Here is a 16,531-nt window from a genome sequence, read left to right on the forward strand (position 1 = left end):
CATCCTGGTCATTCGATCTTAGTTTAGTCCAGATTATTTCTTGACTCACGGTTCTGTCTCAATCAATCATCTTTGACTTTGACTCAATCATGGTCGTTTTATTTATTTGACTCACGATTTCATCATGATCATTTGATCTCAGCTCTAGCCAGATCATTTTTTTGACTCATAATTTCGTTTCGATTAGTTATCTTCGACCTTGACTCAGTATTGATCACTTTATCTATTCGACTAGTGGTTTCATCCCGATCATTCAATCTTGGTTCAATCCAGATCATTTTTTGACTTACAGTTCAGTCTCGATCATTTCTACTTATTGAGTTGACTCTTGGAACAATATGGGTATTTACGTCTTTGCATCATCCCTGTATAATCGGAATATGCAAAAAGGGATAGCTGCAAATACCCATTTGTGTCCGAGGTCAATCAGACAGTGTCCAAGGTCAATTGAATCATGTTTTATTATTTTTGTTATATCATATTATACTATAGTATTATTATCATATTATTATTATTAGTATATTATATTATATTATAATATATTATGGTACTATATTATACTATATCATATTATTATTATTATTATTACATTATAATTATTATTGTTATTTTATTTTATTTTCGTTCTTCTTTCTTTTCTTGTTTCGAATCTAGCGGGGATTTAGAAAACTGAAGTCTGATAAAAAAGATTCAACTCAGTCAAAGGATTTATTGCATAATCGGGGTTACAGATTCAACCCACAAAATCAGTAAGGAACCTAAACCTAATTTGGGGTTCGGGCATAATCTAATTCTAGGATTCAAGCCTGAGAGTGATTCTATCCATTTCTTAAATTTGTTCTAAAGCTGCCTATAAATTGCATAAACATTACAAAAAACACACATAGTGAATGGATTTGGGGGAAAATTTTGGGTGAAAATCATACTGTTATGTTGGAGACAGTTTCTAGGCAGCAATGGATTTCTAAGGTTTTGATTTTTGAAATTTTGGGTTTGTTTTGAGGTTTTTGGTTAGGATTTAAGTTCCTGGATCAAGTTTAAGTTTTTCCAAGGATCTTGGAAGAATTTTAAAAAATGGGAATTTCTGGAATTTTTTCTAGAAAACTAGGTTTTTGGGTATGAACATGAATTTTTTGACGAGTTTTTCGACCAAGATTTGAATTTTTCGACCAGATTTCCAAAAATCAGCGGGCATTTTTTAGTTTTCGGGTGATGTTCTTGGGCTGTTCTTAAAATCCTAGAGAGAAGACAGAGAAAACAAGGTTAGAGAGAGAGAAAAGGCAGAGGTTTCTGAAGCAAAAAACGTTAAGAGGTAACTTTCATAGCAACCCAAAATGGTGTCGTTTTGGATAATCCAAGATCCGCACGTTGACCCACTCGCAAACTCACACTCTGCCTGACCCGATCGAAAGGTTTTCCTTTCTCATTTCATTTTATTTTTCCATTTAATTTTTTATTTATTTTATTGTCTTAATTTTTTATTTTATTTTTTGTTTTTTATTTAATTTCACTATTTTTTCTCTAAAAAAATAAAAAATAAAAAATATTTTCTTTTTGAAAAACAAAAGAAGCAAAAAAAAAATAAAAATAGAATTTCAAATAAAAATCTTACGAAATAAATTCATGAATTCTACCAAACTACTAGAAAATTTTTATGGATTTAATTTTTAAAATGGAATCCACCAAACTATTGAAAATTTTCATAAATCATTTTCTTAAAAAAAATAAAAAATAAAAAATAATTTTATCCTTTAAACTATTTGAGGATTACTTCAAATTAAGTCTTACCAAACTATTGGGAGACTTAATGAAATTCTCAAAGGTTTTTACAAATCTTTTTACAATAAAATCTTGCCAAATTATCGAGAGATTTACTAATTTTCTTGAATAAGATATTTTAATAAATCCGACGATGGAACCTCTTCAGAGTAGGACACTAGTCTCTATGAATACTTCTAAGGTGAGAGAATTATCTTAAACTATTAGCAAACTTTGGGACAACTTTAAGACTAATTTTCAATATTTAATATTTCGATAAAGCATAAACATTTTTAAGGCTTGTTTAATTTGGAATCAAACTGGTATCATATTTGAGAAAGGCATTGTGCAGGTGCTATAACCTTCCTCACGTGTAACCATACTCCCAAACCTAAATCTGATTTCATGGATCAGATTCAATCACGTGACCAATCACACCCAAACAAAAAAGATTTGTGGTAACTCCTCTTATCCATGTCTAGTGGTAGATCCACGAATCTATACGTTATGACATTACACTAAGTCCTTTGACTATTAAAGCTTTAAAGAAATCATGTCCAAATTTGGTGAACTAACAGAGCAATTCCATCCATCAAAGTTGAAAGATGAAAGATACAGCATGATCGCCAAACAAAGCTACCGCATACCCCATATTTTAAAAAGGTTTAGTTGCGAAAAGTGACCAACTCTAGCTTTTAGCCCTAAGTTAATTGCCCTCGAAAATTCAAATAAAAAATGGTGGCCCTTCCATTTTTGCAACTGCAAGAACTATCCATTCAAAATTGAACTGAAAAGTGAAACAATAAAAAGGGTCTTCAAGCCAACTCTTGTCAATTCCAGTTGAGCGAACAACAAAATATTTTTGACTTTAGGTCAATTTAAAATTTACAATCTATGGGTGTAAATGATACATTAGTAGTCGTAAGCTACTCGGGTTCGATTTGAACAAAATTTGAATTCGGTTCGATTATTATCGAGTCAAGCTCGAGCTCAAGTAGCTCGATACATCGATTGAGCCAAGTTCAAGTATTCTTATATTCGGCTTGAGTAACTCTCGAGCCTAATCGAGTTTTTATATTTAAATATATTTTTTATTTTAATTAATAAAATATCTTGAACTTGAACTTGAGCTCGAGCATAAATAATCGAGCTTTTATCGAATATAAAAATTGAATTTATTTTTACATATTAATCGAGTCTAATCAAGTAAGTTATAGTAGCTCAATTTTTATCTTGAGTTAAGCTCGAGCTAAAAAAATAAAACTCGATCAAGTTTAAGTCAAGTTTTGAGTATTAAATTTCGAATCGAGATCAAATTCGAATTCGAAATCACACTTAATACTGTATCGATTTGAGCTGGATCAATTATACTCATATCACAATCCATATTGGCTTTCAGGCCCGACACTCCGGCAATGACACAGCGTTGGCATCACATTGGGGATCTAAATTTTGTGGCAATCCAACCTAACAATTTTAACATACAAAAGTAGAACCAAAAAAATCTAATATTCCAGACAATAACACATAGCAGCTCTAACTTTCTGCTACAATTTCCTGTCTAATACCCAGCAAGGCAAATCTTAATTTAATGAAGCCCAAATTTACGGTTCCAAGGAATCTAGACTTGCAAGGAAAAGCCCTTCCCAGCCCGTCTCTTGCCCAGATTCCTCTCCTTTCAAAATTATTACTTATTATTTACCCAAACAAGCCCTACACTGCACCCCCACAGCAAAATCGATGTCGCAATTCGTGGACGCTCTTACTTTTCTTAAAATTATTATTATATTAAATTATACTACTCCTATTACTGTATACCAACGCATGCTTCTACAAAAAATATTGGCATTTGGCTTGCTGGATTTTATAGAAAATTTTCAGGGCTTTTTAATTAAAGGTTTCAGAGCTGTATGCTCTGATTTGAAGGAGTTTCATCATGGTTTCCTTAAGTTAAGACGTGGAAAACTTGGCCCGAAGGAAATTGAAATTGCAGAGTATACTTTTTTTTATAATATGATCAAAGACCCATCGTCAGCAGTTTTAACTCCAACAAAATAAATATTGACTTCTATACTCCACTTTCTTATGGCAATCACATGACATGCTGCTGCAACTAAATTTGGGTCATGGGTTGGACCATGGACACAGTTCTGTTAGCCAACCTCCCTTTTTTTCTTTGATCTTTGTTTCCCTAGGTTCCATATCCATTCAACCAAAAAATCAATGACCTCTCAAGTTTTCAGATCTGGGAAGGGAACTGGGTTTAGAAACAAAGTTTTCATTATATGAAGTGCACCCAACAAAGTCTCCAGAATGATTGATTCTTGTAGGAGTAATTTATTACATATATTTGGCAATTCGTTATTGACCAAAGATTCAGATAAACAAATTTAACAAGTTTGTCGTTCTTGGGGTTACATCACTTACCCATTAGGCCATGAACCATTTGTGATTTATATTTTGTAGTTTTCTGCTAAAAAAATATGATTGAACGCGACATGGGAAAGGGAACAAATAAATTTTAACTCTGGTAGTCAAATTCCATTTGTTCCTTTCGTCACTCTTTTACCATCTACCTAAATCAGATTTCAAACTCACTATCCTTATTCACTCCAGGTTCAAACAAAGATTTCTATCTAGAAAACACTCTTTGAAGAAACAAGGGAGGATCTTTGCGTCTTGCTCCTAAGTCCAACCAGAATCCATGGCAAAATCCACTTCAGCTTCAAACATTCCCACAATAATAAACTTACGCCAATCAAGTTTTAAAGAAAGCCAAGTTAAACGTAAAACCAAAACTTACCTTTCCACCACCGGGGAACACTTGGACTAGCACTACCACAAAGTTCATTCAGGTTTTGTTTCCAGTAGTATAAAGTTCTAATCTGAGAGGGCTGAAAGGTTAGTGCAAAAAACCTTACACCACAGCAGGGGGAAAGAGCGCCCCATGCCGAACAAGCTTAAGTGGCACCAATCTAGCACAAAATGGAAATAAATATACTTATCTCTCATAATGAAAACTAACACAATGAATTAATAAAAATGAGACGAGTAATTCTCACGAATTACAAACCTAGCAACAATATTTTATCAAATTATATACAGATAATAATTGTAACCAAAAAAAAAAAAAACAATATGATTCTGAGTATTAAGTGCTGTCAAATATCTAAACAACTTTCCTACTTTATATACACTTTCTGACCCATATCAGTACTACAAGTTTTGTTGTGTCAGAGAGACTAATCGTAATGGACTCCTTAATCTAAGATTAGCACCATGAAGTGTGCGATAATCTTCATCCCCTTGGCCTTGGTTAGTAAGCTGCCTCCAGGTCACACGCGGAGATAAAAACTCCACCATGAGATAGCTTTTGTTAGTAAAAATGTCAGTATGACGGCAGCGACATAGAAATTTCAAAATTGTGGTCAAACTTTTGGCTTTCCATGCGGCAATGCTGTTACTTCATTTTACCCAGTAAAAGGGACAATTTAACCATGACAGATGAACAATAAGGTTACATCCCCATTTGTTGGCATGGTTCTTTACAAAACCCTGAATAGGAAACTGAGCCATTGTAGTTCAGTGATCCCTCTTGCTTTTCTTCAGCAGCATCGACATGTGATTGAAATAATCATGGCCCGTCTGGGTACCACCGATCAGCCATTTCAGAGCCTCAGCTGCAGCATCTTTTTCTGCGCTCTTCTTGTTGTTCCAAGGCTGCCCCATGATTTGCATACCATTGAACTCGACAGTGGCTCTGAACTGATTGTTTTTCAATTGCTTTGTCTTATAGGTTGGCGCCGCATATCCTGCCCTAGTGAGCAGTGTTTGGAGCTGACTTTTAGAATTATCACCTCCCGGCCCACTCTCTGTCCTTGAAACCAAAGTAGGCTGTGGTGGCATAACAGGCATTGTTGATGGTTTAAGGTCCTGACGGCCAAATACAAATCTTCCATCACACTGATCCTCAGAAACCAGCAACCTAACAGCAGAAATGAGCTCGTGGTGGAAATGTAGGACCATTTGGGGATTCAGTAACTGCCCAAATTCACCATGGTCGATTAGCAGGAATGAATTTATTAAAATTGTTAAGATCTATAAATTAGCCAGAATGGAAGATGTTTATATTCAAGCAAGAGCTCAAAGATTTTGCCATAGGGGGGAAAGTTCCATAGGAAATAAAGGAGACAACAGAAACAAAATAAGCAGAATAGCACCAGCAGAGGCAAGATTGGTTTGTCTCTCTGAGTTTAACTTACTTTATTTTGAATCAGCTCGTCAAATTCTCTCCTTAAGCTTTGAAAATTTTCTGCTATAGCAGGTTGCATGAAAAATTCCAAATAGCCTCCCAACATCTTCAAGTGTCCATCCTGTTAGAGCAAGAACATAATTTCACTAAACCACTATGAAAATAATTCCACCAAGCTGCAGCCATTAAAAAAATTTTAAACAAAAGAAAAATAGATAGAGAACATATGACTTGAAGAGACAAAATCTAGTAGTAATTATAGAGAGCTTACAACATTTCCTCGTGAGATGCTACCACCAAATAGGAGAAGTACTGAATCAGACACAGCTGTTGAATCCCGCAGGAAAATGGAGTTCACTTTTATCTTCTCATTGAAAACCAGCCAAGGATATGGAATTCTAGATTCCCGAGCATTAACGGAGTTCTATGAAAAATTTACATTATCACATGAACACTAATACCAAAAGAAACCGAGTACACTGACTAACTTACTGATAGAGTAATTAGCAGCAGAAAATCAATAACTCGAAGCACACTTACTGAGTATAGAAGCACCGGCCCATCCTCCATAGTTTTTAGTGAAAATGATTTCTCATTATGCTGCACATGAGGCTAATAATTATGGAAAATTATTAAAAAATTAAAAAAAAGGGAAACTGAATACGAACTGCAAATTAAAGGAAACAGTTAACAAAATCATTCGGTCTCTTAAGCTCAAAGCAGAGGATTATCCTTGTGAAGTTCTCTTAATCAGAATGCCAAGTAAACCTTACGAGCTCCCCCAGTTTGATGAGGTTGGAGTTAATTGAAAAAACACAAGGAGAAATAAACTAAAAACTCACCACAACAGAGCAAATGCCAGGGTACAGCCCATAACAAATAATTGCTCGGATAAGATGCTGATCATAGCTCCAGGTATTACAGCTAGTTGCATTGCCATCAATAAGACCAGTACCCTTGAGCAATGAAAGGAACTCCACCCTAAGTGAATCAATGGCCTTCATTGATTGTGCAGAAAGAAAATTTTTCCAGCAATAATCATATCCAGCAAGGTCTTTCTCAGCTTCTTTCCAGCCCTCATAGGCACGAACAAGTGCAAGGTGGTCACTGTAATCACGGGAAAACTGCAACTTTGCAGTCTCTGCAAGCTGCAAGGAGGATAAAAGATTGTAATATTCAGTCTAATATTAGGAGCTTTATTGGCAAGTTCCTTTAACATTCATTCAATGTAATTCTGTCTCCAAGTCTTCTGGTTATTTTACTTTGTAGATGATTTTTGGACAATTATGGTTTTACTACTTTAAAATTGTTCCTAAGCATGTCTTGCTGGAATTTAACTCGCAACCATGCTGGTGGATTAAACTTGGAGCAAGTGGCAAGGTTTTTGGGTTAACTACGCATCATGGCATCTCATAGAGTTTACCTAGGTGGCTCAGTATGGAGTTGATAAAACTTTTTCTTCTTAACCTTTCTCTAGAGTATAAGAGTTCCTACCATGTATCCTATTCCACAGATGGTTTTCCACCACATTTGTTAACTGTCACCAGAGAATTCCTTCTTCTTAACCGTTACTTCAGAATTCATTCTCCACCCCTTTAATGAGAAATGGGTTGGCATCTTTCTATTGGCTATATAATTACAGCTCTAATCTATGTATAAGGTCTACAATACTCAATTTTGTGGAGCAAGCAAGTTACATACAAATAATCTCTATTCTCTTCCCAGTACTAGTTTACCCCTTCCCACACACCACTCCAGCCACACCATATTTTTGTTCCTATTTTCCACATGCAGCTCTGGATATTTCTTCCCGAGTTGTTATTCCTACTACCCACTTTCTGCTTACTATCTTTCCCACGTGTCATAGCACTCCATGAACTAGAGTCTGCTCCAGTCCTTTCTGCCAATCCTACTTCATCCTATTTCATTCATTTGTGACACTACCTCACAGCTCGTCAGAAGGACCCTCTATAATTTTTAAACTCATTTGAACATTAAGGGTCCTGTTAATAATACTTACTACACAGTTGATCAATTGACTTTTAAAATATTAAAAAGCAAAAAACAGTCAAAAGCAAAACACCATACTGCTTGACGATCAATCCATACAAAAGACTGGCAAGTTCTTAGCAGCTATTTATCTCCTATAAATAACTAACAACCCAGTATCGGCCTAGCAATTGTTACCCATCTCCTGTCAGACTTATATGTACCAAAAACAAAGATGGACTAATCAAGAGCAAAAGACTTTACTAGCCAAGTGGATCTGTAACTTCATAAGCCATGGCCGTCATAAGAAGCCTTAAAATTCTTCTTTGTTATTCAAATTTGAAGCTTAAACAACAACTTTCCAAATGATTAACAGCAAGTTCTTAGGATATAACTAAAAGGAAAATTTTAACAAATGCACACTTGTCTGGTTTTGGTAGACTGTTTGCAGTTCAAATATTAATAAATCATAAAGCTACGACATTTTAAGTCAAACTAAATTTCTTAGATACACCATATGAATTGAGCTTCTGACCATTCAACATGATATGAAGTTCATGTTGTCTGCATAAGATTTTCCTCACCTTTCATTTATAGGGAAATGATGCACCACCTTGGGAATAACAAGTTACAATCCAATTGTTGTGTGTGTTTCTCTGGTTATTCTCATTGTTTCATTTTGCATTTCTCTAGTTACAGTCTTCTCGTTTTATTCTGAGTTTTTTCTAACATCAATATTTGGTTCAGTGAAGTAATGTTTATTTGAGCAGCATTTGGTTGGAAGCTCAATAGATGTTTGTTCACTCTGCTCTTATTAAATTGCTTCTTTGCTCCTTAGGTTGAGACCTTTAGAAGTGATATGTTCTGCTTACATTTAAGTGATCAATCAAGTAGTGATGATGGTAACTACCAAAAGGAGAAGGCAACATAAGCAGCTACCAGCACAATAACAGGAGGTTTACTAGTACTTTATTATGCAATCACATCCGATTCTTCTATTTAAACAAACAATAAAATGATAAATCCTGTTTGGTCAAACAATCAATCTTTAAGTAATCCACTTACACATTATCAACTTTCTTTTTATCAACTACTAATCTTATATTTTTATTTTTTATTTGCAGTCAGAAAATCTTTTTCTTTTCTTGTTTTCATGCACTTACTGCTATTAAAAACCGAGAGAAAACACTTATTTACAGCTAATTGTAATATTGTACTCTGTATATTATATTTGTATCTCTAAAATAAAGTATTTGTATCCCTAGAATTAAAAATAAAAATTAGAATAGACAATCCCTCAATTATAGGATCAATTTTTAAAAAGATATAGCTTTCTAATTTACCTACTAGTTAATTGTATATAAATCTAAGGCGCTTGTATAATTCTTTATGAGCAATTTTTCAATATACATTCAGTTTTACTCTTAGTTTTTCACACAATTTTATTTCTTAGTTTTTTCATATGGTATCAGAACTTTAGGCTCTTCTTGAGAAGCAAAATTTTCAGCCTTCATTGTTGACTTCTATTTTAGGCCTTCATTGCCGAACCCTATTAAGGCCTTCATAGCCATTTTATTTTTCCTTTCTTTAGCCTTCATTGCTAAGAGTCATTTCTGATTATATCTTAAGACTTGTTTTAGTTCAAAGAAATATATTGCTACCACCCAATTTGAGGAAGTGTCAACTAGAAAAATCACCGAAGTACTACAGATCTCTCAGAAACAAGGAGAGTTGGACACAAAAGAGATTGAGAAACTGATAAGCCTATTGAAAACCCTTGAAAAGCCTACTGAGATATGTTCCTTGGGTCAAATCTCTAGTTCAAGTAAAGCTTTTGGTTATCATGGATTAAATCTCTCGATTAAGCCTATTACGAGTTCTTGGGTTATTGACTCAAGAGCCACAAACCATATAACACATTCCTCACAGAAGTTTAGTACATATACCATGTGTCCTAGTAATAAGAAAATTATTATTGCAGATGGTTCACTTACAACAATGACAGGATTAGGAGATGTTCAAATTAATCCCTCGTTTGTTCTTAAAAATGTTCTTCATGTTCCTGGATTATCTACTAATCTGATATCTATACAAAAACTTACCAGAGATATGAACTGCAAAGTGACTTTTTATCCCTCTTATTGTGAATTTCAAGATCAGAGTTCGAGATAGAGGATTGGACTTGCTAAGGAGAAAGATGAACTATACTATCTTGAGACATCAAACAACACAAGTAATATCAAGAATAGTTTACCTCTTTCATTTCTTTCTGAAAAATCCCTCAATAAAGATTAAATATGGCTTTATCATTTTCCACTTGGACATCCTTCTTTTGGAACTTTGAAAAACATGTTTCCTTCTTTGTTTGGATTAAATGCCGAAAATTTTCATTGCGATGTTTGTGAACTTGCAAAGCAGTAATGTGTGTCTTTTCCAGTTAGAAATAAAAGTTCTACTCCTTTTTACTTAATTCATAGTGACATATGAGGTCCCTCTACAATTCCTAACATTTCGGGTGCAAGGTGATCTGTTTCTTTCATAGATGATTGTACCAGACTCTCTTGGATATTTTTATTTAAATCCAAATCAGATGTGAATAGTATATTTTTAAGCTTCCAAAACATGATCCAAAATAAGTTTGGAGTGAAAATCAAGAGATTTAGGTCTAATAATGCAAGAGACTATTTCAACCAGAGTTTATCTACCTATTTCCAAAAGGAAGGGATTATCCATGAGTCATCTTGTGTTAATAATCCACAATAGAATGGTGTGGCAGTGAGGAAAAACAGTCATTTACTAGCCACAGCCCGAGCTTTACTTTTTCAAGCAAATGCACCCAAATCCTACTGGAACAGCCACACATATTATAAGTAGGTTACCTTCAAAAATTTTGGGATTAAAAACTCCTATGGAACTACTCTCACAATTCTATCCCAACTTTAATACCACAAACAACCTCACACCTAAGATATGTGATTATACATCATTTGTTAATGTTCACAGTCACAATAAGGGGAAGTTGGATCCTAGAGCAATTAAGTGCATTTTTGTGGGATATTCATCAACTCAGAGAGCGTATAAGTGTTATCATCCTCCAACCAAAAAATTCTATCTATAGATGTCACTTTTAAAGAAAGTAAACCATTTTTTACTCAACCTTATCTTCAAAGGGAGACTTCATTCATGGAATATAAGGATAAAGACTTTTTTTGCTTGATTTGTCCTCTTCTTCAACATTTTCACCCATTAATTCTTCTAAGTCGAAACCTGTTTCTCTTGATCCCAAGTTAAACACTGAATTTGAGTGTGAACCCATTCCAAACACAAAAAATGTGACAAAGAAAAATATTGTTCTTGATTCTATGAAGGAATTATAGGTTTACTCAAGAAGGAAAGTTCCAGATCCTGAACCAACGCTAGTCCAAAAACCTAATCCTAACTCTGGAAATGAGATAACTATAGTCTTTTACTCAGTTTCTCAAAATGAGCATGAATCTCCTAAAACTATAAGTAGTGATTATGATTTGTCTATTGCCATTAGGAAAGGAACCAAAAAATATACTAAGCATCCACTATATCCAATCTCTGATTTTGTATCATTTGAAAAATTTTCACCATCCCACAAAACTCTTCTTGTGAGCCTAAATACTATTTCTATTCCAACTACATTATCCAAAGCATCATCTAGTGAGAAATGGAGGCAAGTTATAAAAAAAGTATTGGAGGCCTTAGAGAAAAATAAGACATGGGAATTGGTAGAGTTGCCTAAAAAAAAAATCTAGTTTGGTGTAAATGAGTTTTCATTGTAAAATACAAGGCGGATGGTACTGTTGAAAGTTATAAAGCTAGGTTAGTGGCTAAGAGCTACACTCAAACTTATGAAGTGGATTATCAAGAAACTTTTGCTCCAGTTGCCAAAAATGAATACAATTAGGATATTGTTATCATTGGCTACAAATTACAATTGGCAACTTCAAAAATTTGATGTAAAGAATGCTTTTCTACATGGTGATTTGGAAGAATAAGATATATATAAAGGTTCCACCAGGATTTGGAGCTCATCTAAAAGCAAACAAAGTATGCAAGCTGAAAAAGGCTTTATATGCCCTTAAACAATCTCCTAGGGCTTGGTTCAAGAGATTTGCCAAAGTGATCCTAGCAATTGGATATAAGCAAAGTCAAGGAGAGCACATATTTTTTATCAAACACTTTGATTCAGGGAAAGTCATAGTTCTATTAGTGTATGTTGATGATATAATTGTAATCAGAGATGATGAAAAGAGAGAGAATCTCTAAAACAATGTTTGGCTAGAGAATTTGAGATAAAAGAGCTAGGGAGATTGAAGTACTTCCTAGTAATTGAAGTAGCTCACGGCATGGTATTTTCATCTCACAACAAAAATATGTGATGGATCTTCTGAAGGAAACTAAGAAGCTCGCATGTAAACCTGCAAATTCCTCTATAGATCCTAATCATAAACTTGAAAAAACTAATGAAAATGCTGCTATAGATAGAGAGATGTACCAAAGATTAGTTGGAAAACTCATTTATCTCTCACATACTAGACCTAATATAGCATATGCTGTGAGTGTGATAAGTCAATTTATGCATAGTCCTAAAAAAGTGCACCTACAAGCTGTCTACCGTGTATTGCACTATTTGAAGGCCAATCCTTGGAGAGGTATCTTATTCAAAAGAAATTTGGAGCTGGTTCTAGAGGCATATACAAATGCTAATTACGCAAGTTCAATAACTGATAGAAGATCCACCTTAGGCTACTGCACTTTCCTAAGTGGTAATCTTATGACTTGGAAAAGTAAAAAATAGAATGCGGTGGCAAGATCAAGTGCTAAAGCAAAGTTCAGAGCAATAGCTCAATGAATTTGTGAACTACTATGGTTAAAGATTATCCTAGAAGACTTGAAGATCAAGTGGGATGGACCAATGAGACTCTACTATGATAACAAGTCTGCAATAAATATTGCACATAATCCTGTGCAACATGACAAAAAAAAATAAAGTAAACTGACATTTCATAAAGGAGAAAGTAGACAGCAGATTGATTTATGCACCATATGTATCAACCAATGGTCAACTTGCAGATGTGTTGATTAAAGGTCTTAGTAGTGCAACATTTCAAGAAATTATTTCCAAGTTAGGAATGAAAAACACCTATTCACCAGCTTGAGGGGGAGTGTGAGAAAACATTTATTTACCACTGATTGTAATCTTGTAATTTGTATATTTATATTTGTATCTCTAGAATTAAATATTTGTATCTCTAGAATTAAGGACAAAAAATTAGAATAGAAAATCCCTCAATTATAGTATCAATTTTTAGGAAGATTTAGTTTCCTAATTTACCCACTAATTAGCTGTATATAAACCTAAAGTGCTTGTACAATTCTTTATGAGCAATTTTTCAATATACATTCAGTTTTACTCTTAGTTTTTCACACAGTTTTATTTCTTAGTTTTTCCACAAAAACTCTATCAGTTCTAGCACTCTTACAGCTATAATTTAAAACTGTTTATGCCACTCTAAACCCTAAAATTTAGTTTTCTCAAAGTTAAGCCAACCACGGGCCCTTTAGGTAGATTCCAGCCATCCCATCCAGAACTATTAAACCAGTTCAAACATCAAATGGCCATCTGTCTCTCCAAAAGTTACCAATAGATATGCAATCAATTGAAACAAACAGAGACTCAACCAAAAAGAAAGAGTAAAGGATAATCGGTTCATGCTGAGACTACAATCTTAAGAAAGACAGATAGGGTAAATGCAAAGTTGACATACATCTTTCTTGTCTAATGGTGTCAAAAATGGATCTCTAACACTAAGACCAGCAACAACAGTCAATACAGGATCCAGGCAATTAAGAATAGCACCAAGGATGAGCATCTTCCCAAGTTTTGGCTCCATTGGAAGCATAGTCAAATAACGCCCTGTCATGCAAGTTGAACTAAATGAGGCCACTGTTTTAAATCAATTACCAAAACTAAAGAGCATCAGCATGGAAAAGCAAAAATAAGGGTCCACCAACCCAAAATGGTCAGATTTTCACTCTCATCCAAGGCCCCAATGATTTTTAAATATTCAACAGCATTTTGAACCTACAATCACAGTTTTTAATAAAATAAAAATGTTAATGGGTACAATGTAGAAATGTAGAACAGTCTACATTCATTCAGATGTGGCAAATAGGGCCTTCAATAATTATTTAAACTGAAAATTTATAAGGTGGAAAATTGCTGTTTTCTACTAAGGGATTGATATTACAGTAAAAGTAGAACCAAGATATCAAATGGAACACTACCGCTAGTAACTCCGGTGACTGCAATGCCCTCGATAGGAATTCAGATATACTTTCGAGTTTCAAACTTTTGATTTGCAAACAAAGAGACTGCAATGGTGTCCTCAAAATTTCAGGTAATTGATATTCAGCGAAGGCATCATAAACGCATCGAGGATAGAGATGGTAACACTCTCCAGGTTCCACTCGGCCAGCTCTTCCTCTTCTCTATGTAGACATGCATGTACAAACCAATACATTAATCAACATAATGACACAAATTGGCAAGCAGTAAGAGTGACTTTTTTCATTTAAGACTTTCTTTCTAATGCACATATACCAATGAGAGAAGAGAAAAGAGAGAGATTGATGAAAACTGCATGTCAAATGCATGACCAATAGAACTAATGAAATTAGATCCTCCATATAATGAGCAATTCTTCTTCTGTAAACAAATAAATCGAAACACTATAAATATTTATTTATCTCTTCATCTCATTTCAAAATTCTTCAAAGTTTCAAAATTCCACATCCGAACACACCCTTAGACAGACCCTTGCTTCAGTTATAACCATTCACTTAACTAGTAGCATTGCTCTTTAAGGGTATAGCTCTTCCGGGCTCCCAGTAATTTAGGTTAATTTACCAGATGCATTACCTAACCCAATTTTACATTTTATCTCATCTCAAATTTGTCATTTTTCCAGTTTATTATTTGAACACCAATCCATAAACGATAAAGCTTAAACTAGATATGATGGTTCAGACCATGAACTAACTGTAGTTTAACCACAACAAATGGTATTCTCATGGGACCATAATAGGCAGAGTCAAGTTGACATCAACTCTTGACCCAAAAAATAAGAAAAGTTGATATCAACTCCCAAACTCGTTCTGCACCCTGAAACAGATCAGTGTAGGGAAAGTCAACAAACTTAACAATCCTCTCTAGAGGCAGAAGCACCATCATGATTATGACTAATATTCTAAGAAGTGAAGCAATCAGGTCCGACAAGTGGAACCCTAAGTGAAGTCTTCATGAAGTGGAATAATCAGCTCTCACCAAATGCTAAAGAATAAGGCTTAGGTCAATGGTATAGGAGCTTTGCAAGTTTTAGTTGAAATATCTGAAAACAATTATAATGATTCATGTAAACTGTTGGACTTCACCTCAAATGCTTGCAAACAAGAACTTGAACAGCAGAGATAAGCTCGGGAAATAAGTAATAAATCAATACCTAAGCCAAAGAAATGGGGTGCCACTCACACATGGCACAAATAGAGAACCAAAAAAAGTAGGAAAGCAAAAAGGAAAAGAAAAAAAAAAAGAACTTCGAACAAAGACTACTTAAGACCTCAAATTACCATCTGTTCCACTACTCCAGAAAGGATGCTCTTTCCCCCTTTATACTCCATTGTAAACAAGATAGAACTCATCCAAATATAATCATACTGCTATCCATATATCTCAAGCCTCAGCAACTCATCAACAAGTCCAATTCCATCTTTACCCCAATCAATTAATTATTCGAATAAGATACAAACATTACACTTTCTATCTGAATATAATGAATTTCAATGTTATATGAAAACTCAAAAGCTAAATCACCAGGTTATTCAAAACATGGAATAGGTTTAAATTTATGTCTTACCCATGCTTTTAGTCAACACTGAGCAGTGACATATTCCAAAAGAAATAAGCAAAAAGCTAGAGATGTTCGTATTCTAGTTTAATAGTAATAAATAGAGCAAATGATATGATGCCTGTTAAATATACTTCATATATAGAATCTACTCTGCCATTGGTTGATAAAAATTTAATCATTCATGCTTTAAAAGACTAAAAGTGTACATTAGAAGTTCAGGCAAACCAAACATCTATATCTGCAGGTGCCCTAATAAAAATGCAAGGATTGCCTGAGCCACTTCTTACCCCACCATATACCATCTGATGTTAAAAGTTGTTGCAAAATTATTTTCTTTTTTAAACAGCATCAGTCCATGATGCCATCCCTTTATATGTAAAAAGATTCTCTTTTTAAGGTTTAGGAGGGCTCTTTCCAGCAGGCAGAAGGCCTTTCATAAAGTAAACCATGCCCCTAGAAGATTGAAGGTTCATGAGAGTTTAGAAACTATACGAAAGAAACGGGCATATAAGCCAACCAGAAACTCAAATTTTAACTACATAGTCAGTCCATTGCCTTAGTAAAATTTCATCTATTTCTCTCCTTCCACATG

General features: G+C 34.3%; 1 protein-coding gene across 5 annotated transcripts in view; it reads right to left on the reverse strand.

The window, feature by feature from the left end:
- Positions 1-4,769: 4,769 nt before the first annotated feature.
- The window catches only part of LOC111317774 (DEA(D/H)-box RNA helicase family protein), a 30,820-nt gene continuing 19,058 nt past the window's right edge, over positions 4,770-16,531 (reverse strand). For 2 of the 5 annotated variants that reach the window (XM_022920175.2, XM_022920179.2), the window contains 8 exons: positions 14,318-14,521; positions 14,045-14,114; positions 13,798-13,946; positions 6,853-7,158; positions 6,551-6,622; positions 6,282-6,434; positions 6,021-6,131; positions 4,770-5,799 (listed from right to left, as the gene is read on the reverse strand). In XM_022920175.2, coding sequence (XP_022775910.2) covers positions 5,341-5,799; positions 6,021-6,131; positions 6,282-6,434; positions 6,551-6,622; positions 6,853-7,158; positions 13,798-13,946; positions 14,045-14,114; positions 14,318-14,521 — 1,524 coding nt within the window. In that variant the 3' untranslated portion in view covers positions 4,770-5,340. The remainder of the gene's footprint in view (positions 5,800-6,020; positions 6,132-6,281; positions 6,435-6,550; positions 6,623-6,852; positions 7,159-13,797; positions 13,947-14,044; positions 14,115-14,317; positions 14,522-16,531) is intronic. The other 3 variants (XM_089750862.1, XM_022920176.2, XM_022920178.2) reach the window with 2 other exon arrangements.

The sequence above is a fragment of the Durio zibethinus genome, chromosome 2, assembly GCF_047325235.1.
Source record: "Durio zibethinus cultivar Kanyao isolate XHJ-2024 chromosome 2, ASM4732523v1, whole genome shotgun sequence".
NCBI classification, from domain to species: domain Eukaryota; kingdom Viridiplantae; phylum Streptophyta; class Magnoliopsida; order Malvales; family Malvaceae; genus Durio; species Durio zibethinus.